The sequence below is a fragment of the Ascaphus truei genome, chromosome 1 (assembly GCF_040206685.1).
Source record: "Ascaphus truei isolate aAscTru1 chromosome 1, aAscTru1.hap1, whole genome shotgun sequence".
NCBI lineage: Eukaryota > Metazoa > Chordata > Amphibia > Anura > Ascaphidae > Ascaphus > Ascaphus truei.
The window spans coordinates 372429056-372454746 of NC_134483.1; the positions used below are offsets into that span (position 1 = coordinate 372429056).

General features: G+C 41.8%; 1 protein-coding gene across 3 annotated transcripts in view; it reads left to right on the top strand.

Moving 5' to 3' along the window:
- Positions 1-20267, top strand: part of IRF2 (interferon regulatory factor 2) — a 56754-nt gene extending 36487 nt beyond the window's left edge. For 2 of the 3 annotated variants that reach the window (XM_075610515.1, XM_075610506.1), the window contains exons 3-9: positions 1102-1201; positions 2716-2892; positions 5328-5374; positions 6691-6808; positions 15277-15441; positions 16700-16743; positions 19548-20267. In XM_075610515.1, the coding sequence (XP_075466630.1) occupies positions 1102-1201; positions 2716-2892; positions 5328-5374; positions 6691-6808; positions 15277-15441; positions 16700-16743; positions 19548-19859 (963 nt within the window). In that variant the 3' untranslated portion in view covers positions 19860-20267. The remainder of the gene's footprint in view (positions 1-1101; positions 1202-2715; positions 2893-5327; positions 5375-6690; positions 6809-15276; positions 15442-16699; positions 16744-19547) is intronic. The other variant, XM_075610508.1, reaches the window with a different exon arrangement.
- The last annotated feature ends 5424 nt before the right edge of the window (positions 20268-25691 follow it).

Consider the following 25691-nt stretch of genomic DNA (forward strand, 5'->3'; position numbering starts at 1 on the left):
TTTCTTCTTTTAAGACCTAAAAATAGCCAGAAAAGCACCTTGTATTTCAGAAATCAGATAGGACGACATTTCCTATTTTTAACTACAGTACAATAGAAGGAATTAATAGTTGCTCGGAATTCCCCCTTTGAATTTGCAGTTACAGCTTTCTCTACGAGCAAAACATAGGATCAAAGCAATCCCTGGGCAATAAAAATAAATAAATAAATTGGAAGGGACGGCTACTTTAAACAATTTATCAATGTTTATTTGATTTGCCTTCAATTGGGTGACTTTTTGGGGCCCATATTAAACTGTCATAATGGCCTTTCCGGTTGAAAATGGGCAATATCACATATAATACATCTTACCATATTCATGCAACAGTTCTTGTATGTCCAATCTGTGCAATAACGCCCTTTGTTCATGAGATTTTGTTCCAAGTCCATGCAATCTGCAAGTTTTTAATGCAAATGAGGAAATATTGGGGAATTACTCACTCATTAAGGGGCGAGATTGCATTCGAAAGACACACACCTACTAACTCATTTTTAAATAGGCCCATTTTGCTTCTATACCTCCCAAACAAATTAACCTATATGGTGAGACAAATCATACCTGGGGAAATATGCAAATACAAATTAAGGAGAAAGAATTGAGACTCTAGTACCACCATCCAGTCTCATCACAAATGTAAAAGTTGTCTATAATTCTGTGCCACTGAAAAATGACATCTTCACACACAAAAAAATCAGTCATAACATGCCCACTGCTGCCTCCTGAAAGACCATGGATGTTCTTATTGTGTATTGGAAATGTTTTGCTAGAGGTTCAAGCATGAACACATAGGTGTATATTAGGAAAATTACAACAAAGATGTTGATTTTAAATGTGGGAAGAACCTGTTTTTCATGTATAACCGTAAAATCCATGATATTGAATAGCTGATGTTCGATATAATATACATTTTTGTTGTTGATGCCTAAGTACCGCTATAGCGCATGGTTTCTATTCTGTTGTGAAAAATAAGGCTGTCATTTTCTCTCATGGGACGTTGTGCAGTAACTTGGTGAAATTGATTTGTAATGATGTATTATTTATTTATTTTTAATTCGTTTTAAGGAGATGAAGATATTTCAGATTCCCTGGATGCATGCAGCTCGTCACGGCTGGGATGTTGACAAGGATGCTTCTTTATTTAGGAACTGGGCAGTTCATACAGGTATAGACACTTGGTTTTTTGTTTTCAAATGTTTGATTGGTTTTCACAGGGATAAACAGCTTGTACTGTAACAATTTTCAGAACAGTTTCTTTTATAGCATTTGCTTAACACAGAAAATAGATCAGGGGTTAGTGCTAGATCATAAACTACAAGACGTTTACTACAACTCCGTGCTCCATTAATCATGGACTCTTTCTCAATTATTCAACTTGACACTTGTTTTTTTTGTTTTGTTTTTTAGGGGATGGGGATAAGCATTTCTTTTTGTACAGTCTTAGGTTTTCTGGTAGCAGTATTGAACCGATTAAAAAGTTACAAGCCGTGAAACTTTATTGTGGATCAACAGCAACCGAAGAAGAAATGGTCTCGCTGTAATGTCACTGACCACATGCTAGTGGAGGGAACAGCATTACAATTCCATCAACTTTGTGACATTAAGTAATTTTACCTCCCAGTGCATTATACTATAACTAGCTGTACACGGCGTAACATACACCAATCTAGGTCCGAAATATTATTAAACATTACTCTTTGTTTTCACCCCTCCCGGTAATAATAACAATAACTTCATTTCATACAGCGCTTTTCTCCCAATGGTCCTTAAAGCGCGGCATAATTACAGTATAATGCGCGGTACGCAGCACACAGGAATTTTACAGACACAGTCCCTGCCCAGATGCGCTTACAATCTGTTTTTGGTGCCTGAGGCACAGGGAGATAAAGTGACTTGCTCAAGGTCACAAGGAGCTGACACCGGGAATTGGTTCCCCTGATTCAAACCGTCATTGTTTAGAGCCACTCCTTCAGTCTCTTCCTTTCCTTGTTCTCTCTCACTCTGTCTACCGCCTCCTCTCCTTGCTGTCTCTCTACCGCCTCCTCTCCTTGCTGTCTCTCTACCGCCTCCTCTCCTTGCTGTCTCTCTACCGCCTCCTCTCCTTGCTGTCTTACCTCCCCCATGAGCACACTGCTCTGCTGTCTGTCTCTCCCCCCTCAATCATGTCATCCTATTTGCACATTCTCCCCCCACGCCCTCTATTTGCACTCCCTGCTTTACTGTGTCTGCTCCTCTCTGTGCATACTACACTTCCTCATCTCATCTGTCTCCTTATCTCCTTGCTGTCTCCACTGCCATTAAAATCCCCTCTCCCAGTTTTCTGGGTGAGTGAGAGACCTCTCAGTCTATCACAGTGCGGGAGGTATGTTTATCCCTTGGTGAGTGACTGGCAACTCAGCTGATCACAGAGGGATACAAACATCTATTATATAGGATATTAACACCTGTCATTCTCCCTCTGCATCCCACTTCCATTAAAATACGCTCCCCCATTGTTTCTTCCTGGGTGAGTCACAGATTGATGTGCAGACATCCTTAGAAAAATATAGATATAGATTAGCATGTTGGCTGTATCATGCAGTGCCATTAATTATTTCCTTGTTGGATCAATAAAAAGGTATTGCAACCTGTAAAGGGTCTAGATGTACTTCTAAAATGTCCCTGTTCCCTCCTTGGTAGGGAAGTATCAGTTTGGAGTAGATAAACCAGACCCCAAGACATGGAAGGCAAATTTTCGATGTGCGATGAACTCTTTGCCGGACATTGAAGAAGTTAAAGGCAAGAGTATGAAGAAAGGAAACAATGCATTCAGGGTGTACAGAATGATACCTCTAGCAGAAAGACCCACCAAAAAAGGTATACCATTTTTGGATTATTTTGTGTCATGTCTGTTGCACAAACATGGACATTTGGGTTTCGTGGCGATGGGTCACCACTGTCTAATCGCCTGTCCATTTTACTACTGCCACTTTTCGGAGTTCTATGCTTGTATTCCTGCCGGTCACTTTCCGGGCATACCTACAGACGTGTTTTTAGTACCCCAGCACACGCTTTTGTAATGTAACCGTTCTCCGTTGCAACGTTCACAATTCACTGTGTCTCCTTTCCATCTTCCGCTGTATTTGCAGCTCTGTGTAAAATGCGGCTTGTATTAGGAGTAGTCCGATTGTGGACTCGTGTTTAGTTCTGCAAGGCTATGTATTGTTGGCCACTGTGGGAGCAGAGGGTTCACATATTATGCCCTAAACCAGGGCTGGGTGGCCGCAGTGGAATTTTAAACGACACAGCGGCCATCCGCAGGTGCGCCGGAAGTCAGGCTCAACTTCCGCATCTGCTGCTCGACTGGAGGCCTCCCCCACCCCCAAGGTAAAATGCTATGGGGGGGGGGGGAGCGGGATTGAGTGAGATGGGCGGAGGATTGAGCCAGAGAGGAGGAGGGTGCAGTAGGACAGCGGCTTGTCGAAAAATGTGTGCACATTTATTATGAATTGAAGTAAGGACAAGTCAACAAAAATGTGTTGCCGGCCCCTCTTGCCAGCTCCTAAAATGAAACACCTCTATACATCTCATACATCCTTCAACTTGTGTATGTATGTATATCTTTATTTATATAGCGCCGCCCATGTGCATAGCGCTTCACAGCAGCAATACACGTGACTTGATATGTAACACATAATGTGTTGCATTTGTATAGATTTTGCTTCTCCTTTAATTGGTAAACAAAGGCAGAGCCAAACGGTTCTCAATACTGTGTTGTTTTCAAGACTGGTCTTGGTTAAGCGTTTCGGTTTCTGTGCTGCATTGGGCGGGGTGAGGATCAGTCAAACAGCTGATCAAAGACTCCTGCACAGTTAAATGAATGATGCGCTTTAAAAAAAACAAAAAAAAAAATCATGTTGTTGTATTGTATATTTACTTCTGCAGAGCCAGCCATGTATACATTATGCAAGACATGATGCAGGGCAAAATCATGCATGCAAGGAGAAGGGCAAAATACAGAATAGTAATCACTGGCTGAAAATGAGTTCCTGATCCAAAGAGCTTACAATCTTAAGTTTGGAGACAGAAGGCGTGCAAGAAAAACACAGATTTCTGTAAATGTCGCAACAATGTGTATTTCTCATTAGAATTTTTTTACAAAGTAAGAAACTCAATAACAAACTGAAAATAGGTGCTTGGGAACAAATAAGCATCAATGTCCTTGTATACACTGTGCCTTTTAAGACAGACAGTCCCTCCTAGGGCCAAAATGGACTGGAGTGACCCAAATGGCAGTGACCTGTTTAAGGGGTTACATCCGAGTAGGTGATTTGTGTTTTTTATATCAATATATCTGGCATCAAATAAGTGTCTTTAAATACCTAACTTTTAAGTAAAGCTGCTGGGCTCAGGCTAGGGAGGGGACTGCTTTCCTCTGTCTACTTACTCCCTGCTGTCTGATGTCACTTTGCTCATACCGGCAGTCCCCCCTCCTTATCTTTACTGGTTCCCTGATAAGGACAGCAACAGGGAATAGGTAGCGGAAACCCTTTTTTGAAAAACACCTCTCCCCCCCCCCCCCCCCATTTAGAGACCCTAAAGCAAAATGAATGATTCTTGCTTTCAGAAGAAATAAACGCAGACAAATCTTGGCTTTACACATGGTTACATTTCTTTGAGACAGACCGATGTTAAATTCGTTACAACATACCCTTTAAATTCGTTACAACATACCCTTTTTCGGGTCTGTTATCAGGGGTTACCGCTTTTAAATCCTTAAAGTGCAGGAGCATCAAAAGGGGGTTAATACAGGGGTGGCCAACTCCAGTCCTCGAGGGCCACCAACAAGTCAGGTTTAAAGGATATCCCTGCTTCAGCACAGATAATTGAGCCACCTGTGCTGAAGCAGGGCTATTGTTAACTTGACCTGCTGGTGGCCCTTGAGGACTAGAATTGGCCACCCCTTGCGTTAACGTTTGAACGTGGCCCCTTTACCAATGCGTTGCCTCGCAGCAAGGATGGCTCCTGAACTGCAGATCACCTGGTTGTAATAGAAATGATGCAAGACTCAAATATTGGGCAATATTGTTGCGGAAGTACTTGTGACATTCACAGGCACAGACTGAATGAGAAATAAGATCACACCGTTGAGAACAAGCAAACAGGCGTTCCTGCCCAAGTCTTGTAAAAGCAAACTGGTTAAGGAGCAGTAGTCTGTGCAATGCTACAAGTACAATGTGCGAGTTCTGTCTTAAGCTATGTTACAATAACACTAGCTTCAAATTCTTATCCATTTGTCCATGTTGTTCTAGCAAAAAGAGCAAAGACAGAAAAAGATGACAAAACCAAACCCGAAAAGGTAGTTTTTCTTTGTTTGTTTTTTTAAAATAAATTAAGTGAATTGAAATTTTGTTTCGGTGCAATGCAGGTTAACCCCATAGGGTCCGGCGACACATTGGGTTAAATTGTGCACGTCCTATTTATTAATTAATGGCAGGATGGTTTACTTTAAAGGCTTTGAAATGTGCTACATGTCACCGCTGCTGTTTCCCCTTTACACGCCGGCACACGGCTGCAAAACACAGCTGAAAAACAGGCTTGCCTCTTTGCTTAGCATTTTAGTTTTGAGACCATCTGGTTTTGAAAGTCAGAATAAGAGTTGCAGATGGAATAATTTAGTTAGTGTGCAGCTGTGACTCATCTCATGTTTAGACGTTGGTCACTAGATGCTCTTCGCCACATCACTAGTGAATGGAAGGGGATGTTTGCACAAAATACCCTAGTAACCTTCACCCCTGGAATGGAAACAAAAGTGCACTGTTCTGAAATATTAGGTTAAATATTCATGATACCCTTTTAATATAATGTTACATATTTAGTATTTTAGCAACTTTGCTGTCACAGGGAAGATTTGTGGAGATCTCAGTTGCTGAAAATCTGCGTCCCAGGGAAATTAAAAAGACCACTGCCATCCACATACTTTATTTTAATGATTTTTGAAGCGGCACCCTCTCCAAAAAGTTGAATAATGCAGCAATCTCCCATTCCTACCCCCCACCCCTCCATTATTTGATTTGATTGGAACCTGTGAGTCCTTTAAAGCTGAACCGCACTGTTTTTTCAAAAATAGGAGGCCACGACCAATGATGCTTTAAATGAATTTTGAACGTTTCATACGAAGGTTCCTGCAGTATCAAACAGATGGGCGCACAGGTATAACTGCAACAAAAAAAAAATGCTGACGTTTACGTCATGCTAACGCAGACAAAAATGAACGTTTCGGGGACACAGCCCCTTCCTCAGACATGTAACCAGTGTCTGAGGAAGGGTTTGTGTCCCCTAAACATTGTGTTTTTGTCTGCTTTAGCATGACATAAACGGCAGCATTTATTTGCAGTTATACCTGTGCGCCCCCATCTTTTTGATGCTGTGCTACTATACATATGCCCCTACTTGGAATATAGTGGAGTTGATGGACTAGTCTGCACCAGAATAAACTGTTTTTAAGCAACATGTAGGCAGTAGTGCCTCTGTATATCTGCATATTGCTAAAGGTCCCTGCAGGCTTGTCCTGGCTGTTTTGTAGCTTTTGTTTTCTCCACAGCAATGATAAATTGGTAGTTACACAGGGGAGCGAGACGTCGCTGTAATCGTTTTGTTTTCTGTTCTCTGTAGGTTGTAGTTAGTTCGGTGCCTTTCCAGTTAATAAACGGGGCCTATTCGGTGCCGCCACAATATACTGTCCTGTGCCAAGCACTTAAAAATGAAATTGATAGTACTGTGAACATCTTGGGTAAGTATCTCGTGTGCATGTCTTGGGAATACAAGTCTGACGCGTTTCTCATGCCTGATGTCAGTGTTTTAACATTTAGGAGTATAATGTATCTATATATTTTTTATTTTTTATTTTTTTTTACAGGTATCGGCAGAATTGAACCATATTAATTGTAGTTCTGTGGACCTGCTGGTTCCTCAGATGGTTACCGGGGAAGGTGCCCCAGTCGGGGAAATAAAATGGAGGTTTAATTCTCCCATGTTACGTGGGACAAAAGGCAGCTGTGCCATCACCTGTCGCGGCTTCCTATTGGTTCGCAGGACGCGGGAGATTTAAACACCCATGAAATACTGGCTGCACCTTCTCCGTTAAGTATGTTGAGAACCAGTGGGTGTCCAGAGCTGAAATGAGTGTGATTCAGCTCCGGAGAGCCCGGCTTTCTATACATGTAAAAAAAAAAAGGAGAACTGCTCCTTTTAATATCTGAATAAAAACACTTTCCATATCACTGCATCCCCCCCCCCCCCCCCTTCCCTTATTTGATAGCATTATGTTTCATACTGAACTGATACTGAAACCTCCCCTGGTGGAATGAAACGAAGCTGTTAAATCCAATGGACAACACTTTTCTATGGCTAACTGGCAGCGAAGTGAAAGTCATAACATCATCGGGAAAATGACATTTTGGCTCTCTATTGGGTGGCCCTATGGCCGTCTTTGTACTCCTTACTTATTTTGTTTACTAGAAAAATGAAAAGTAAACATTTTTGTTACCCGGCCGGGAATGCGGTCTCCTCCCAGAACTGCTGTAGCACTACGGGAGAAACACCCCAGATCAAATCATGTTAAAAGGAACTGTGCGGGTGTATTTAGCGATAGAGCAAAAAGACAGAAACCAGATAGAGCAGCTAGTCAAGAATCTGGATCACGCAAATCACAAATAGCCATGGGGTGCCAACGTGACAAGGAGTATTCAGTGGTATATTAATATATAGCTCCTCTTGTTATTTACCGATCACCAGAAGCCACGCTGCCAGTTCCAAACACCGAGCATGCGTGAACCACACTGCTCTACTTTTTGCAGTTTAACATTCTCCTGCAATATGTTTTTATTTATTTGTTTTACGATTACACCGTGTTCAAACTCATTGCAAGACAGTCTCTCACCAATTATTAGTGCCGGCGGTTTTATTGGCATCTGCCTCGTTAATATCCGCATCTTTTTTTATTATTTATATTGATAAATATTGATAGCTTTTTAACACTTCCTTTTTTTTTTATTTAAAATTTGGGACAAAACTGGCATGGATGACACAGTCGGAAGCCTGGTCACTTTCTCACAATACGGGGCTAAGGACATTTCTTGTGAGAATGTTAAACAGACACATCATTGTTATAATGCAGTGTAACTTCGTCATTGACATTTGTTTTGCAACTAAATAAAGTACTTCATAAAATCCCCTGTGATGTAGATTAGTGGGTGATCGGAGGTCCCCGGTGTGTGATGTTTTTATAATTGTAATCTTTTGGGGGTTTTCGCCATCAGTTCACACAACATAGGTCCACTATGTACTGATCTTCTACTCTCTGTTCCTCAAGCACTTTTACTTTTCCACATTAAAATCCCAGCTGAAAATCCACCTCATAAAAGACGCATCTCATTAAATTATCTCTGCCTCCGCTACGAATTCAAGATGCACTTGGCCTCCCCTGACTGTACTTTTATTAATGCACTTTCTCTCCTGCTGTGTCTGCAAGCCTCCCAGCATCCCACTTAGATTGTAAGCTTTTCGGGGCAGGGTCTACCATCGCCTTATGGTGTCATTTACCTGTTACACTTAGGCTGAACAGATTTTCAAAAGTAAAAACGGGACACATTAAAAAAAAATATTTATAAAATAAATTACATCACTCAAAAATTAATAGTATGTTATTGGTCTAATAGCATCCCCATTTATGCTGTATTATTTCTCTCTCTTCTCCCCCCCCCCCCCCATTCTGCAGTCTCACTCTCCCTCCACACCAAGTCTCTCTCTCTCTCTCTCTCTCTCTCTCTCTCTCTCTCTCTCTCTCTCTCTCTCTCTCTCTCTCTCTCTCTCTCTCTCTCTCACTCTCTCACGTCACCTCTCTTCACCTCTCTCTCTTCACCTCTCTCTCTCTCTTCACCTCTCTCTCTCTCTTCTCTCTCTCTCTCTTCTCTCTCTCTCCACCTCACCCCTTCTCTCTCTCTCTCTTCACCTCACCTCTCTCACCCTCTCTCTTCCTTCCTTTCACCCACTCTCTCACCTCTCTCCCCCTTCCACTCACCCAGTCTATCCCTCCCACTCACCCAGTCTATCCCTCCTTCCCGTTGTCTCTTTTCACCCACCCCCCCATGACGCACACTCGCATGCAGCCAGACAAAGGATGTGCTGTATGAGCCACGCAGTACAGTGCCACCTGAAGGCTAGAGAGGACATTGCAGCTACATACTGCTTTTCTCACTGCTCCCAGCAAAACCGGGACATTAGGCCCCTGTCCCGCTGACCGCGCTCATGCTTGGAGAGTGGTGACGTCACCAACTTTCCAAGCATGAGCGACGGGTGTCCGCGCTATTTTGCAAGCGCGCGGGGGGGGGGCGTTGCAGGCAAGCTGAGCGTGGGTCAAAGACAGTTTTGTTTTTTTTGTTTAAGCAAGCGCCAAGCGTGGGTGATCGTCCGTGCACGAGCGCCTGAGCGGGGACATCCAAATTTAAATAGCGAGCATTTACCTCGTCAAGCACCGCGCGGTCAGTGGCACAGGGGACTCGGCCTTAGCAGGTGATAGTCAGGACAAGGGACATTAGAATTAAAACCGCAACTGTTCTTGCTAAACCAGGACGTCTGGTCATGCTACACTTATTCCCATGGTCTCTAATTTATTTACCTTGAATTGCTGGCACTATTTAAATAAAATTATACATACGGCAAAGCCAGAAGCAGTTTGGCAGATGTGAGCTGGAGAGTGTGAACATTTTAGACCTCGACCAGGGTGGTGCTGAGCGGGCGCGCTTGCTCACGCAGGCCGCTCGGAAACGCATTGAGGCAGTGTGTGTGGCCTGCGTGAGCAAGCGCCTGCGCATGCTCGGCGCTTAGATGCTTGCACAGCAATTTTTGATTTTGCCGCTTGCTGGCGCTGGCCAGCTCTGTGACGCCGTGGCTGCGCCCCCAGACGAGCGTGCGCCTAGCCGGCCGAGCAGGGCGCAGCACACAAGCGCCAGTGCGCCCGATCCCTGCCTGGCCACAACACACTGGCTCAAAGCAGCACTTCAAGCGACGTGTTGTATTCTTTTAATAGGTTTGAAGCAGGAGGTCTGCGGAGCTGTAGTTACTACATGTTTGCAGCCTCCTGATCATGGTTAGAGAGCAGTCCCACCCAGAGACAAAGTGAATTAATGGTGGTGGTGGTCAAAAGTAGTCTGTGTCCGGGATGCAGAGAATTTGGTTTGCTTGTGGGAGAATCATTCGCTTCTCCGTGCAAAGTCGGGTACTGACAGAGATTGGGACGGGAACATTACTCCAAGCCAACTTCTGATCACTGATCCATTGGGTCACTTTCCTGGTTTTGAGCTTCCTCGTCGATTTGTGGGTGTCCTCTGCGTGATGGCCAACAGTGCGGTGAGGTCCAAGCTATGAACCACATCGTTGGGGGCTGCCCTGTCTCCAAACTGGAAGGCAGACCGTGGACCTTACTAACTCTTGAAAGTATTAGCTGAAGAAGATCCCACATTAGCGTGTTATTGTAGTGCTCTTTTCTGAGGCGTAAATGTAGGTGATTTGCACCTCTAAACAAAACAGGCTACCAGTATATTCAAGTAATGTAAATGTTTGGGTATTTACAATCTGTAGTTACTTTCTTTTGTGTGAAAAATATTTTTTAGAGGCACGTTGTCAGTCCTCACTTTTCCCTTTTGTTCTTTTTATGAAATAATGGTAAAAGTACAGGGCAATACGTTTTTACATTTCTAATTTTATTGTTCCGTTTACAAAGTCGCAGAAAATTCCTCAAATCGTAGCTTGTCCATAGTACTTGGACTGTCTACACTGTTGAAACCTTTTTCCGTATCCATTTTGTTGGATAAAAATAAGGCCCTCGCTCTCTGCAATCCTCCGGTTGTACGGGGTGTGCTGGCGTTTATCTAACACACACACAAACGCAGGGGGGAGAGCTTTGAAGAGGGTGCTGCACCTAAGACGTGTGGGCTGTGTAGATATACTGTAGGAGTGGTCAGCTTGCACTGTCAAGCAATACAATCAAGTCTATTCATCTCCGCTGGCAACTCTAATCAGGAAATAGATGCTCTTTCCAGGATACTGATACTACTTAAGCAAATGATGTATCAGCCAAAGCCCACATATTCAAAGATCTTCCATTTAAAGCTGCAGTTCAGCCTTTTTTTTTTTTTTTTTTTTACATTTATTTTTTTACTTTAATAGTTTTATGTGTGCAATCTCTAATTACCTAAAGAACAGTATAGCTGCAGCTCAATTCGTTTTCCATGTATTGATAGGTCGAAATTTGGTGACATATTAAAAGCTGGCATTTGTTTATAATCTGCTTGACTGGCAGTGGAAGCTCATGAATATTCATGAGCACTGCTGCACTGACATGTGCTAGAGGGAGGGCAGGGCTGACAAAGGGGTGTGCCAGGGCTTGTGACAGGACATGAAGGGGCAGTGCCTTAGCAAATGGCTGTTAAAATAGAATACAAGAAAATTGGTCTTTCAAAGTTGTTTTTTTAAAAACAGAAAATGCTAAAAGTATTTTTTCTTACTACAGAGCTGATTTATGTAAAAAAACACACATGCAGGATATTGACTGAACTGCAGCTTTAACCCCTTGTCTGGTAGAGTCGACTGCATCACAAATAGTCTGTTAAAGCAGCAGTCCAAGCTGCTGCTTTCTTTTATATTGAATTTCCCCCCGTTTTAATATGTGCATCAATACAATCCACACAATAAGTAATTAGCTAAGTTGCCAATCGATCCGTTCTCCTGTGATCGATCGGTGAAGATTCGGCTCAGGGGTTCACGAAATGGCTGTCAGCGAAGCAGAAGAGGACCAAAGATGCACCGTGAGGGAGATCATGTGACCAGACAGTCTCTAGATACAATTGGTCTCTAGATACTACAGAGAGGGCGGGTCTCAAAAAGGGGTGTGCCAGTGCCTGTTTCAAAAGAGGAAGGGGATGTGACTGTAAATGGTTGCTATAGAAACAAAAAAATGCTTGTTCCATTATTATACATTAAAAATGTAATTATGAGAGTTGTTTAAAAAAAAAATGCTACAAGTGTTTTGTCATAGGACAGAACTGATTTATTTAAAAAAGCACGCCAGATATTGCTTGGTCTGTAGCTGCAGAAACTCATTTGTAACATAACTGTTCTGCACCATTGCACGGTATTGTAACTTTGTTATTTAGTAAGCGGTCAGTAGTTTCTCGCTTTTCCTATCATTTTAATCATCCTTACTGTATTGTACAGCAAATAAAAGTACTTGTGGGTACATTTACATTTCTTACACAGGCTTGTAACCCTGTCTTTTCTCATTATCGCTTAGCATGCTATGCCCGCAACTACCTTCACACTGAGACCCAAAGGGTCAAAACAATGGTTTACTGGCTATGCATTTCTTCAACCCACGCTGTGCTGAAAAGCTGCGTAATATGACAGGCATACGCTTATAGGAGTCCATCTTAAAATGGATAAGATGCAAATGAGCACGGTGTGTCAATCAATACGTGTCATTACCCAGAATCCCTGGCTGCAGTGGATGCACTGTATGCTAAGAGATAATGAGGAAAGGCGGGGATTCAGACCTATCGGAGGCATGCGAATGTGCTCACACGTGGCATTTGTTGGTATTGGCTGTACACTGTATGCTGGAGGGGTTTTGTCACACTTTTTACCCACCATAACTACTTGCCCCCAACCATTTTATTGTCTGGTTACTTTATTGTGAAATTCTTTTATTTTTCTTAAACATTTCTGTAAATTACGGATCATTTTTTGGAGCTTTTATAAACTGGTCTTCATTTTATTTTTTTGTTAGAACTGCTTTATTAATCACCCTTGATCACAAAAATTCTAGTCGCTCTTTAACATATAAAGTGACCGTTCAGTTAAGCCTCTCTTTCCATGCCATAACCTTATTCCTTATTGTATGCCTGAAATGCAAGTCTGGGAGTGGGCTACAAACCCCAAAGCCAGTGACTGTCAAGTCCAAAAGACAGCTGTTATTGAGTGGGTCTTCTGGTTCTGCCTTCCTTTGGCCGCATCCGTGCTGATCGCGAGCAAACAAATCAATGTAAATGCATTGGAGCGTCCATACTGTGCGTGCACGTGAGCGTGGGGAAGAACTATGCGCGCGGAGGAGACAAACTTTTTTTCGTCTTTGCTGTGCGATGGCCGGGTCACTTGAGCGGTTCGCCCAATGAGGGCGAACCAGCTCTGTAACGCCCACCAAAACGCTCAGAATCACGCCTAGCTACAGGACAGGAGTCGCCCCTGCTGCATGAGAGCGACACATCACGGCGCTACATCACGGCGCTCCGTCGCGAGCACGAATGCCATCGGCATGGACGAGGCCTTACTTTGGCTATTCAATCTACATGATGCCGCTGGCTACATTTTTGGTGGGAACTCCTGTTTAAAGGGGATTTTTTTTTTAAAGTGACAGGTTTGCATGCCCTGAGAATCTTGATATATACGCAGAGTAAACGCTGTGTGATATCTTATGTCTCTCTTGGCGAACCTGTGTGTGGATGCTGTACAGCGGGGCGCTTTGACTGTATTCTTCTGCTAATTTAATTGCAGTCGTTCAAGCAGCTAAGTGGAATCTTTCACACTAAAACTCACCTTTCAGCTTGTATTGAAGTGGGTGTGTGTATTGTATTATAGTTCTGGCTACCCTACTTGGGAAGTTTTCTTACCCTTTGGAGTACCAGTTGGAAATCCCTGCTCTACAGAGGGTTCTTTGTCTGTTCTACTCACAGTCTATTGTTACAAAGCCAGGCTTTGTTGTTCATTCATACTGCCACTTTGTGCGATTTTAAAATAATAAATCCATTAAAAGAAAAGTGTGATTTCTTTTAGAAACACGATCTCTCTTCTGCTTTCGTGCCATAAAATAGTTGCTTAACAATTGATATGCTGGAGGGTAGTTTTGCCTGGTCAATAATAGCATGCACAATTCAGGTGGGAATAATCTTGCTCATTTCATTCTGATTGCTTGGCCACACAGGTGACAACTACCCTTGGCAGCGCAAAGATAAAAAAAAGAAATTATAGTGGTATACTAAAGTCATTAGCACCACTATCCTTCTTTTTGTAGTGTAAAGATTATTTTTTTGTGTGTGCGTTTTTCATGCTGCTTAGACATTAGACTTTCCTTTAAAGATGCAACATTTCAATCAATAGATATGCACCCTTTTAAAATGATCACTTTCATGCCTTGGGCCGCGTACATGCTGAGGACGATCGCTCGTGGGGTGCGATCCAACACATTGAGATTTATGCTCACGTCCACAGTGCTTGCGCGCACGTAAGTGTCGGCACGGCTGTTTTTTCGCGAGACAACTTTCTTGTCTTTGCCGCGCGATGGCTGGATCACGTGAGCAGTACGCCCAATGGGGGCGAAGCAGCTCTGTGACGTCATCAGCCACGCCTCCCCGTCACGAGGATCTGTAGTCCACAAATCACACGTCTGACAGGCGCACACGGGGCCATATGCTCCATTGTGCGCGCCTGCACCATGGACTCGGCCTTAGGGCTAAACATAAAAAGAAAAAAGTGTATAGGTATTTTTGTTACTTGTGTATTCTTGTCCTGAGTAAAAAAGAAATGTTTACATCACCACCCATTGGGCCATTCTCTATTGGCTTTTGGATTAACTATCCATGTCCCGTGCACCCATTGACATGTATTTGGTTATAAAGGCATCATAAGACAAAAGATTCTCAAGCCTCTCCTTGGGATTTTAAGAATAATCAATACATTTTACAAATACAGGTGAATACACCTAAGATATTGCAGCATTGCCACCAGGAGATCTTATTATGCTCCACACCAATCCTGGTGCATTCTAATCCCTTTTAATGTTTGTACATTCCTATATAAAATGTTGACTTGGCAAAACCAGATATGACGTAGTAGCTCAGGATTACATGTTGATAGGATGGCAATACTGAAGATGAGTTGCCTCAATCTATGCTGGCTCATGGCTTTTGAGGCTGCAAATGAAGATGAGAGCTTGAGAGATGTGAACAAAAACACAGAGCAAATTAATCAGTTGGTCCTGAGAAGTGCCTTTCACTTGTTTATGGAATCATCCTAGACTGGGAACAGTATATGGAACATTAGTTATCACATGATGTTAAGTAGTAGGTCATGAAGTTTACTGTTTATGTACTGATCTCATATTTCCTTTCCTACCCTGTTTTCCAAATACTGATATGATTATTTTCACAGTAGTAGGAGAGAACATGTATCACGATGGAATGGTGGAAGAGATGATTGTCGCCAATCCACCTGATGTTTGCGAAGTTGTAGAGGTAACGACAGAAAGTGAGGATCATGTGAGCTGCCGGGCGCAGCATTACCCACTGCAGATCTCTCCCGTCTCGTCATACGCAGGTGAGCAGGGAGATATCGCTTCTCCGGTTGTCATGTCAGCAGCCGTGTAACGTACATGACTGGATATGCTTTGATCAGTAGATCTAATGCTTCTGAGGTGCAATATCATGTAGATAGGGGCTCTTTAACTGGCGGCATGTGGTACCCCTCAAAGGGCCTTGATTTGGTCCGTGGACTCTCCAACTGTAATTTAATACTAGTTCCTCGGGCTGTTTTTTACTCTGAAACTCGTTGTTAAGGAAATGTAAATATATATGGTACGTGTGTTTAGAAAATACTTGCTAATGTTGAAATCTAATCATTTTCAAATCATTAAATGATTCTCAAGTGACATTTGCTATAAGCTTGTGGCCTTTCTCCTCGTAAACGTTATCCGATGTAGCCCCTTTAAATAACTATCGAAGAGTCAGGATGTAGATGAAACACCTTGTGTATAAACAGAGCCCAGCAGTGAAACTTGGGTATACACCATAAATACTAAAGTACACACTAAAAACTAAACCTATTTGTTCAACTGTTCCGTCCCCAGGAGCACGCGTTGTGTGTGCGCGGGACGAGGAATGTTGATGTACACGTGTTTTGTATACTCTTGCTTAGCTGTGATTAATCTTTTACACCATGATCATTGCATAATGTAATACATTTTTTATACTATTTATTTGATGTCAAGTTTTTCAGACTTGTATGAAACACGGTGTTAAATAAGAGGGTGCATAAGCACCCTGCCCCTCCAATGATTTTGTCATTTTTTTTTTTTTTAAATCTGGCTCGAGACTGCATTTACATGATTACGGGGAGACTGTTACCAAACCTGTTCATGCAAACAGTCCGCAGTTGATTTCTGTGTACGATCTAATAGAACTTCTAAAAGTGAATGTACGAGTGTTTTAAAAAAAAAAAAAAATAATAATAATAATTTTTAGAATAAATTCTTTAGTCAACATTTTATTTGCTAAACTCGCTACTGTTCTTCTTTTTGTCCTTGCTTGATACAGCACCTTATAAAGAACATGTTTTCTGTTGGCGCTTTGTTCCCTGCCAGTGTTATAAGCCAGATTTGCAGAATAATTTCTGCTATGCAAGCGGTTTATTACCACCTGTTATGTGGCTGGCCTTGTTAGCAGCACTCGATTCACCAGTTTGTCTGGATCAAATTCACAGATATTATGTGTGTGTTTGTCAGTGTGTCAGTTCATCATTGCAGTGTATTCCATACCTGACTCTACTAACTTCATTTTCACTTGCATGTTGCTGGCAGAAAGTGAAACGGACAGCGTGCCAAGTGATGAAGACGAAGGTGTGGTAAGTGTCACATTTGTTGGTGTAAATTAAACCTATTTGGATGTGCGTTATTGAAGATTAACATGGCTGCTCTTGGCTTTCGAGATGCATCTCTTCACCTCTGATCAGTGGGGGATTCTGAAAAAACTGAGAGGCTTTTCCCTTTTGAAACGGCGTCCCGGTTGCTTCCAATAACACTGAATATCTTTTTACTGTACGCATTAAATGTTTTTCAGAGGTTTTACATGTATTCAAAATTGTCAGGCATTTAAAAACTGCGGAATAGCATACAACAAATAATATTGAAATCTGGCTCGTTTAGGGCCTCTTAAAGGAACTGAATGTTCTAAATGTTATTTGGAAAAAAAAAAGTGTACATATTGTAGAGCAGGGGTGCGCAAACTGGGGGGGCGCTAGATTTTGTGGGGGGGGAGGCGCGCCACAGCTGTTATAGAGGTCCTGCGCTCTCGCCCCAGTCATATAAATTATATGCCGGGGGACCATGCGAGGCCTCTATAACACACTTAACATCCTTGCCAGTGAATGATGCCGCAGGGTCGCGTTACCATGGCAACAGGATGTCACATTACCCCGCGCGTCATTAGACACTGGGGGAGGGGGGGCGCGGTGGGGAGAGCATGCAGGGGTGCGTATGGGAAAAAGTTTGCGCACCCCTGCTCTAGATGTACAATACACAAACACAAAATAGAGTACACCACTGACTTAATTAATTATTAATGTTGTTTTATCATTCTTATCAAAAGCTGTACAATACAATTATATCTCAAACATTGCGTATATTTTCTCCGCGCAAGACTTAATTGGGGGGAGCGCAGGTGTTACAGGTGCTGTAACCCCCGCGCTAAGAGCGTGAGGCCTCTGTAAATGTACTCACCAGTTTCTTGTCCCCGCATCTGCATGGCAACGTGGCGTCAAATGATGCCCATTACCATGGAGACGTGCTGTCAAATGACGCCGCGGGTCACGTGACATATGACCCCACAGCGTCATTTGACGCTTCGTTGAAGGTAAGGGGGCGCGATCGAGCACAAGAGCAGGCAGGGGGGCGCAGCGCAAAACGTTTGCGCACCCCTGTGTTAAGAGATCAGGGATGCTCACTTATTGCAACATATTGAGAAGACATCCATTGCTAGACCTTCTTTAAAGTAAAGAAGTTAAGCAGCAGGTAAACACTGTAGGCACTGAGAGACTTGCACTGTTCCAGAAGTAAGGTTTTTTCACCCTGTCTGACCTCCGAGGAAAAATGAACGTTTTTGCTGCCAATGGTAGTTGCCACCTATGTGGCAAAACACGTTCAAAATCTTGTCCTATATTTAACCATGATTTCAGAGGTACATAGACAGCCTCATTTTTTTCAAGCTATTTCCCCCCCCCCACACTTTTGACACAGAAATAACACTGACCACTTTTAGTGATCTGATCTATTTCAGCTCCCAGCACGGAGGAGCGGCCTCATTTCATTTTTAGTTGTAGTTTAGTTTGGAGCAACATTTTAATCCTTTTTGTGGCCTTTGGTTTTCACTGCATCATTAACCCAGGAAGTGCCCAAACCATGGGGCATTGTAGGGCTGGCCTTTTTGGCACTGAACGGGTTAAAGCCCATGGCTGTGCTTGTGTAAAAAGGCAACCAGCCATATGCAAAAAAAAAAAAAAAAGCTGGGAGGTGTCTATTGATTTAAATATGGACAAGTCTGTTTGCTTTACGCGTGACCCTAACTAAGAGAAGACGCATGGTCATGTTACAGATTGCCGACTATTTTGCTTACCTGCAGGGTGCTTCTATTTGCCAGAGTAATACAGCCTTGCAGCTTCTAAAATCAATATTTTGTTTTATAGAGCTCATTAGATCTTTTTATCTTTTTTTTAAATAATGAAATTGTTCCTCGGATAAAATGGAGGAAATGTTGGCCACACTAAATCCTGATCCTTTTCTTGCCTTCCTACTAGAGCCAAATTGCTTGCAACTATTGTTATAAATCGATAGCAAATGAGGTTCACGCTACACATTTATCCATAATCCCTACATTCAAACATACACATACATGTTTACAGAAACATTGTGGGAACATCAGGCTCTGAACAGGAAATAACCACTTAATTCCAGTTGTGTAAGTTTTACTTCCGTAGCCCAACCTTTCTGTAAGTACATAGTGAGCCATATTTTATTTTACTATTTGAACTGGGAGATTATCGATTACAATGTGTCAACAGGGGCCCTGTGCTACAGTATGTGGCTGCTCGCTTTTAGTTATCCGAGAGCAGGCTTTAATTCTAGCATGTCACAGGCTGCAGTTCTCCGGTTACGTTTGCAGTGTAGTTGCACACCTGGCACATGAAAATGGATCCAGTTTAGTTTCTCCTACAGTGCACGATGGGGGGGGGGAGCTTACAAGCAAGTTAGCATCTCCTAAATTACCTGTATTGTATACAAAGATCGCTATATCCATAAAATATTTGACGTGTGTGTGTATGTGTGTATATGTATATATGTATATATGTATATATATATATATATATATATATATATATATATATATATATATATATATATATATATATATATATATTATACACATACTGTATACACACACACGCGATAAGAAGAATAGGTAAAGCTGGGAATAAATAAGCGAGGCACCTACAACACCTGACAAGGTAGTCGGATGATCTTTACTTACAAAACATTCATTAGATTAATCATTACTTTTTTGCCGGGAGCGGGGAGTGCTGCTTCCTCCAAAAGGCATTATTATTTTGGAACAGATCTAAGCTCACACTATATTGTTTCTGTCTGCATTTTCTAGAGTCGACTCCACCTGCAAAAGAACATTGACAGCAGTGAGTGTGTAAGAACGGCAAGCCCAAGGGCTCCCTACATACTGCCCAGCATGGCAACGTTTGTCACCTGCAACAAGCCAGACCTTCAGGTCACCATAAAAGAAGAGAAGTGTCCCATACCCTACAACAACTCCTGGCCCCTGTTCTCAGAAAATAGCGCTTACTCACAGATCGCCACCTCCTCTTCCCTGAACAGCAGCCGGAGCGACCACGAAACAAGAGCTACAGTCATCAAGAAAACATCAGATGTCGCTCAGCCGAGACTCAAGACCTGCTAAGGCCCCGTTGCAATTTATGTATGTTACGGAAGAAAAGCGAGGATGTGGTTATATCTAATTTAATTCAAAGTTGTCTGCCTTCAAGATGGTTGACCTAAGGAGACGCCTCGAGTGTGGAACCTTGCTGTGGACACCTCTATAGCCACACAACATTATTTACTGAGGTCTCAGGCCTGGAGAACCAACCATAAAAGCAGGACCAAGAACCCGCACCGGAAAGGGGCAAGGCTGTGAGGTGACTCGGCATGGCTTTTGTACGGACACGAAAAATGTGAAATTGCTGGAATATTATTATTTTTTTTTTAAAAGGAAATCTATATTGTAAATATGTATATTTTATACTGCAGTTCTACCAAACTTGCAATCTGCTTGTGCACCTTACAATGCAAGCACTTAAGCAAAAAGAAAGGCCTTCTATCGTTCTGCTGTAAATGCTGTTATTTAGGCCATAACCTTCCAAAACCCTACTTGCTATACAAGAGAATGATCTCTCTGGCTGCTGGTGGACTTTGCCAATGCATATAAGTGGCCGGCTTCTGCAGCGGTGAATGAGTTTCTGTAATTAAGATAATGTATCTTTTTTTCAATGAGTAGCAATTCTAAAAAGCGAGCACTCCTTTTCTAGCCGACACTCAAAGCCGAGCTACAACAGGACCTTCTATCACTTGTTCTTACACCTCCAGCACTGAAAGGTTTCAGAGACATTTTATGCAAACGTATAAATGACAAGAAAATTACTCTCTCCCAGAGCAAGCTTTATATATTATTTCCGCAAAAAAAAAAATAAAAAAAAAAATTATATAAATAAATATATATACATTTTATTTGCGGAAAAATTCAAGGTGAACGTAATTGTTTTCTATCTTTTTATACAGAAAATTTTTATTTTATGATTCGATTTCCTGTTTATCAGCAGAGAAAAGAGATTGTTGTAGCACATTTTCTTATTTTTATTTTGTTGGTTTCCGAACATGAAACTATTTTGATCTAAAATGTAGAAAGCAAATTATCCTGTGGATTGATAAATAAATATGAATGACAATTTTATTTGTATAAAAGTGTCCTGTGTTTAATCTCTTGCAGACTTTTTTTTTTTTTTCCATAATTGCAAGATGGGACAAAATATCCTGCTTAAAGGTGCAAAAACCTTATAATTCTACTTATAAAACAAACAAAAACATACTTTTTGGTGATGCCACTGTTATATAAATCCCTATTGTCTTCATATTGAATATCCTACCTTCCTTAATTTTTATTATTATTATTATTATTATTATTTTTCACACTCTAGGAAATCAAATTAATTCTGGCAGGCATTTTATTTATTTATTTATTAAGCAGCAAAACATGTGAAATCTTATGTTTTTGTTTTTTATTTTACTAAATCAATTTTGTAGTTTTAGATAATACTTGCTGCATTTAACAATATATATTATTCAACGCCTTTATGCAATTATTAATGAGTTTTAAAGCATCCTTTGATATCTAGATAGCAGGTTTTAGCCCACCTCCCTAGCAGTGCAAGATTTTTGCAACACTTTCCTGTTTGTAATAATTTGTTGCCAATATCCCCAGCAGTTTGAGCTGCAAACTGTAACAATAGCTGTTACTTTTGTAATGGATACATTGTAGCTGCTGAGTTACACTAACTGACATAGCCATTATGTTAGTCACACAATAAGGATTTTTGCAGATTTATAATAAAAGTACCAAACAATTGTCAGCTTAGGTAAGAATGTAGAATTATAGAACAATCATAGTGTTAAATCGTGAATAACATGACTAGTGCTGGGACCAATAATATTAATAAGAAACATGATATTCTCCACTAAATTATAAAAAAAGAAGAAAATATACAAAACAAATGTGTATATATGTATATATGTGTGTGTGTACAAAAAAACCCAATAAAAACGCTACATAATACTGTACATACTAAATTCTAACATACCAAAACATCTTACATTAAAGCCAATAAAGTCCATTAAAAATAATCTACTTTATTAATACTAAATATGATTAAAATGTATAAAAAAAAATTGTTTTTGATGAAATTAAAAATCCATGTTAATAACTTCATATTAAAATTAAATGATACTTTTATCAGCAAATAAACTTTTCGGAAATGTATTTCTTCAAAAATGGTTTAATGTTCACTACATTATTTAAACCCAATGGGTGTTTGGTTCTAAGCTTTAAATATCCAATAATGATGTACCGGGTACCCGGAAATTCCCCGGTGCCCGGCTTACCCTGCCATATTTATAGTATCCGGAAATTATCCGGCACAGGGTGCTGGGACTCGGTCCTGGGTACTTCTGTCCTGCTGTCTTCCCTCAACCCTCCTCTTCAATCACCCCCCTTCTTTCAGGGCGGTGGGAGAAGAGAACGGAGAATGGCAGGAGCAGGGCAGCAGTGGAGGAAGATAGCAGCCGGCGGCGAAGGGAGAGGCGGACGATAGTGGGTGGTTGAGTGAGAGAGGACTTCAGCCAGCAGAGCAGGAGGATGTCAGCCGGCGGTAGAGGGAGAGGAGCAGGGTGTCAGCCAGCAGTTGCGGGTGATGAGAACAGATGATTGCAGGAGCAGATCAGAACAGCTAGGGAGGAGCTGTAGCAGCAGCAGACACCGGAAGTCAGTGAAGATTTCCGGGTCTAACTGCTGGGGTGCGCTCCTTCCTGGCTGTCCTGCTCTGCTGCCATGCTCCGTTCCCTCCGCCGGCTGACGTCTTCTCCCTCTATCACCGACACATCCTCTGCCACCTGCCGTCCTCTGCCGGCTGCCGTCCTCTCCTGCTACCGCCGGCTGCCATCTTCCTCTCCCTCCACCACCTGCTGTCATCCTACTGCTCTGCCACTGCCGCCGTGTGCTTACTGCCCTCTTCTGCCATCCCCCAAACTTGCCCGGCTGGGTACCCGGATACCCGGCCGGGTTATTTTTCTTTTTTTCCCACGTACCCGGTATTTTTTTAGCACCCGGTACATCACTAATATATAATATTGTTCTCTGCATAACAGATCCTTGTTACCAGTTCTAACGTCATTAAGAGATCCGATAGCTGAGAAATGTAATGCGCGTGGGATACTTTTATGGACACGATGCAAATGGTCCAAAAGGTAAGTGAGGGGTTTGCCTTTATCCAGGAAATGTTTTGTAATATTCTTAATATTCCTTGGATGCTCAAATATTCTTATTTTGAGGCTTCTTATTGTCTTGTTTACATATTGAATTCCACAATGAATACACTTCAAAGCTCTCACTGGTAACAAAAGACTTGACATATTTATCAGGTCTCATGGATTCACAAGCTTTACAACCTGAACACCTATAATAACCACTGGGCCTAGACACCTAAACAAATGTGGGGTTCTTGTTACAGGACAAACTAGGGGCCAGAATGTTTTTCAAATTTCTAGCTTTTCTAAAGATTACTTATGGCTGTGGGGGCAAAATGCTGCACAGAATTGGATCCAGTTTCAAAGTTCTAGTGGCAGGATAAAATATTCCTGATCTTACAATGAGCACCATTGAATTGGTTTATGAACAAAGGAAAATCCTTGTCCAATCCCGTAGCTGATTTGGAATGTATCACTGTATGAGGGTTGGCGTCCACACTGCCAATTATATTGGAAGAAACTGAATGACCACTTGGGGGTACATCTCTAATCCTCCATTTAGTACCCCCACAATATTTCAATAGCTGGCCCCTTTCCTGCATCAATGCCCTTTGAAATGCTTTCTCAACCACCCCTTGTCATACTTTTTATATCCAAATGTATTCCTTAAAAGATTAACCTGTTCAACAAAATGGGTAGCTTCCGTACAGTTCCTTCTGAGGTGAAGGACCTGACTGTAAGGGATATTATTTATCCACTTACTGTCATGGTTGCTGTTGGGGTCCAAATAAGCATTCACACTAACCTCTTTAAAGTAAGCCTTGGTACAGATATCGTCATCTTTGATATAAATCTAAAAAATAAACTTTATCTCCAAAAGATTCCATGGTGAAACTAAAATTAAATATATTGGTATTCAATTGGGAGAAAGATGGATAAGGACTCAAAGTCCCCATCCCAAATAATGCCGATATCATCGATGTACCTCCCCCACATAATATGTTGTGGAGAGGATACATCAATACTCTGCAATACCTTCTTATCCCAATACCCTATATAGAGGTTGGCAAAAGATGGGGCAAATTGCGTGCCCATAGCAGTACCACAACCTTGTCGGTGAATGCTCGACTCGCACAAAAAATAATTGTGCTGCAAAATAAACAAGATGCTATTCAGTAAAAATTGTCATTAAATATTGGGTAAGGTATTATCATGATCTAAGAAAAGTCCCACAGCTCAAACCCCTTAGGAATGGGGAATACAAGTATACAAAGAGGCGACATCTAGTGTTGCCTGTCTATATGTATCCACCCACTGGATATCATACAAAATATGAATGATGTGTGCGGTATCCTTTATAAATGATGGTAGCTGAAAAACTAATGACTAACTGTAAATAAAATCAATGTACACAAATAAATTGCTAGTAAGGGAAATTATCCCCAACACTATAGGACATCCAAGGGGTTGGACTAGTGTTTTATGCGTTTTGGGGGTGTGATACATGATGGGAATCACTGGTTCCTTTACATATAGAAACTCATCTTCTTTAAAAAAAATTGTTTTTAATAATTGTATTCCCAATAGCCATATCTAATAATTCCTTGTAGTCTACAAGATAACTGGCTGTTGGATCGGTATCCAGAAGGGAATAGGAGACATTGTCAGCTAATAACAGACAGGTCTCTGATAATCACCCGAATTCTGGATAACGAACCCGCTGCCCTTATCTGCCATATGCATAATACTTTCTGAATTGGATTTTCTTGAATGGCCTTTTGGTCATCTGAATCGAAATTATTTTTAAACCCACGATTTTGGCAACAAGGCCTCAAAAAATCTTCAACCAATCTGCTACGAATTGTCCCTTCACATGGTAGGGATAAAAAACAGAAGATGGATTAAACCCAGAATGAACTAGTGGTAATGAAATATTATCTATCACCTCATCTTCATTCAATAGATCTACCAAATCAGAAATGTCAGCTAGCTCAACTGTACTGTTCAGAGGATCCTCATCCAAAGTGGATCCTGCAACATGTACCTGAGCAGTATAATTTTCATAAAAATGTCGCTTGAGTGAGTCGCTTCCTCACACATTTCTGAAGGTCTATATACAGATTTAAATCTTTAGGAGAGGAGGAGGGGAACAAAGATAAGCCCTTACTTTAATACATTCATATTATGAGATGTTAAACTCATATCCGACAGATTAAATATCCCACTAGATCTTAATGTGTCTATATCTGGGTATATATTTTTAATAGCGGACTTTCTCCCTCCCTCTACTCCCATTCCTGATGACTTCTTTGTAATCTCATTGGGCTCCCTTGATAATGTAATTAATGTAGTGTGTGTGAATGTGAGTGACAGTGTGTGGGAGTCAGTGACTGTGTGTGTGTGTGTGTGTGTGTCAGTGTGACTGAGTGTGACAGGATGTGAGTGAAACAGACCCCTCCAGCCTGGGGGGGGAGTGGGAGAGAGACTCCCGGGAGTGTGGTCCCTACGTGTGTCTATCCGCACAATCCTCTGGTCAGGGTTTGATGCAGCTGGGGGGGGAGGGGGAGTGTGTGAGTGTGACTGGGTGGGGGACTGGGTGTGTGATTGACTGGTGGGTGGATGACTGCCTGGATGGGTAACTGAATGGGTGGGTGGGTGACTTTGGGTAACTTGGTGGGTGGGTGACTGTATTTATTGGGAAGGGAGGGGGCCACCTGTG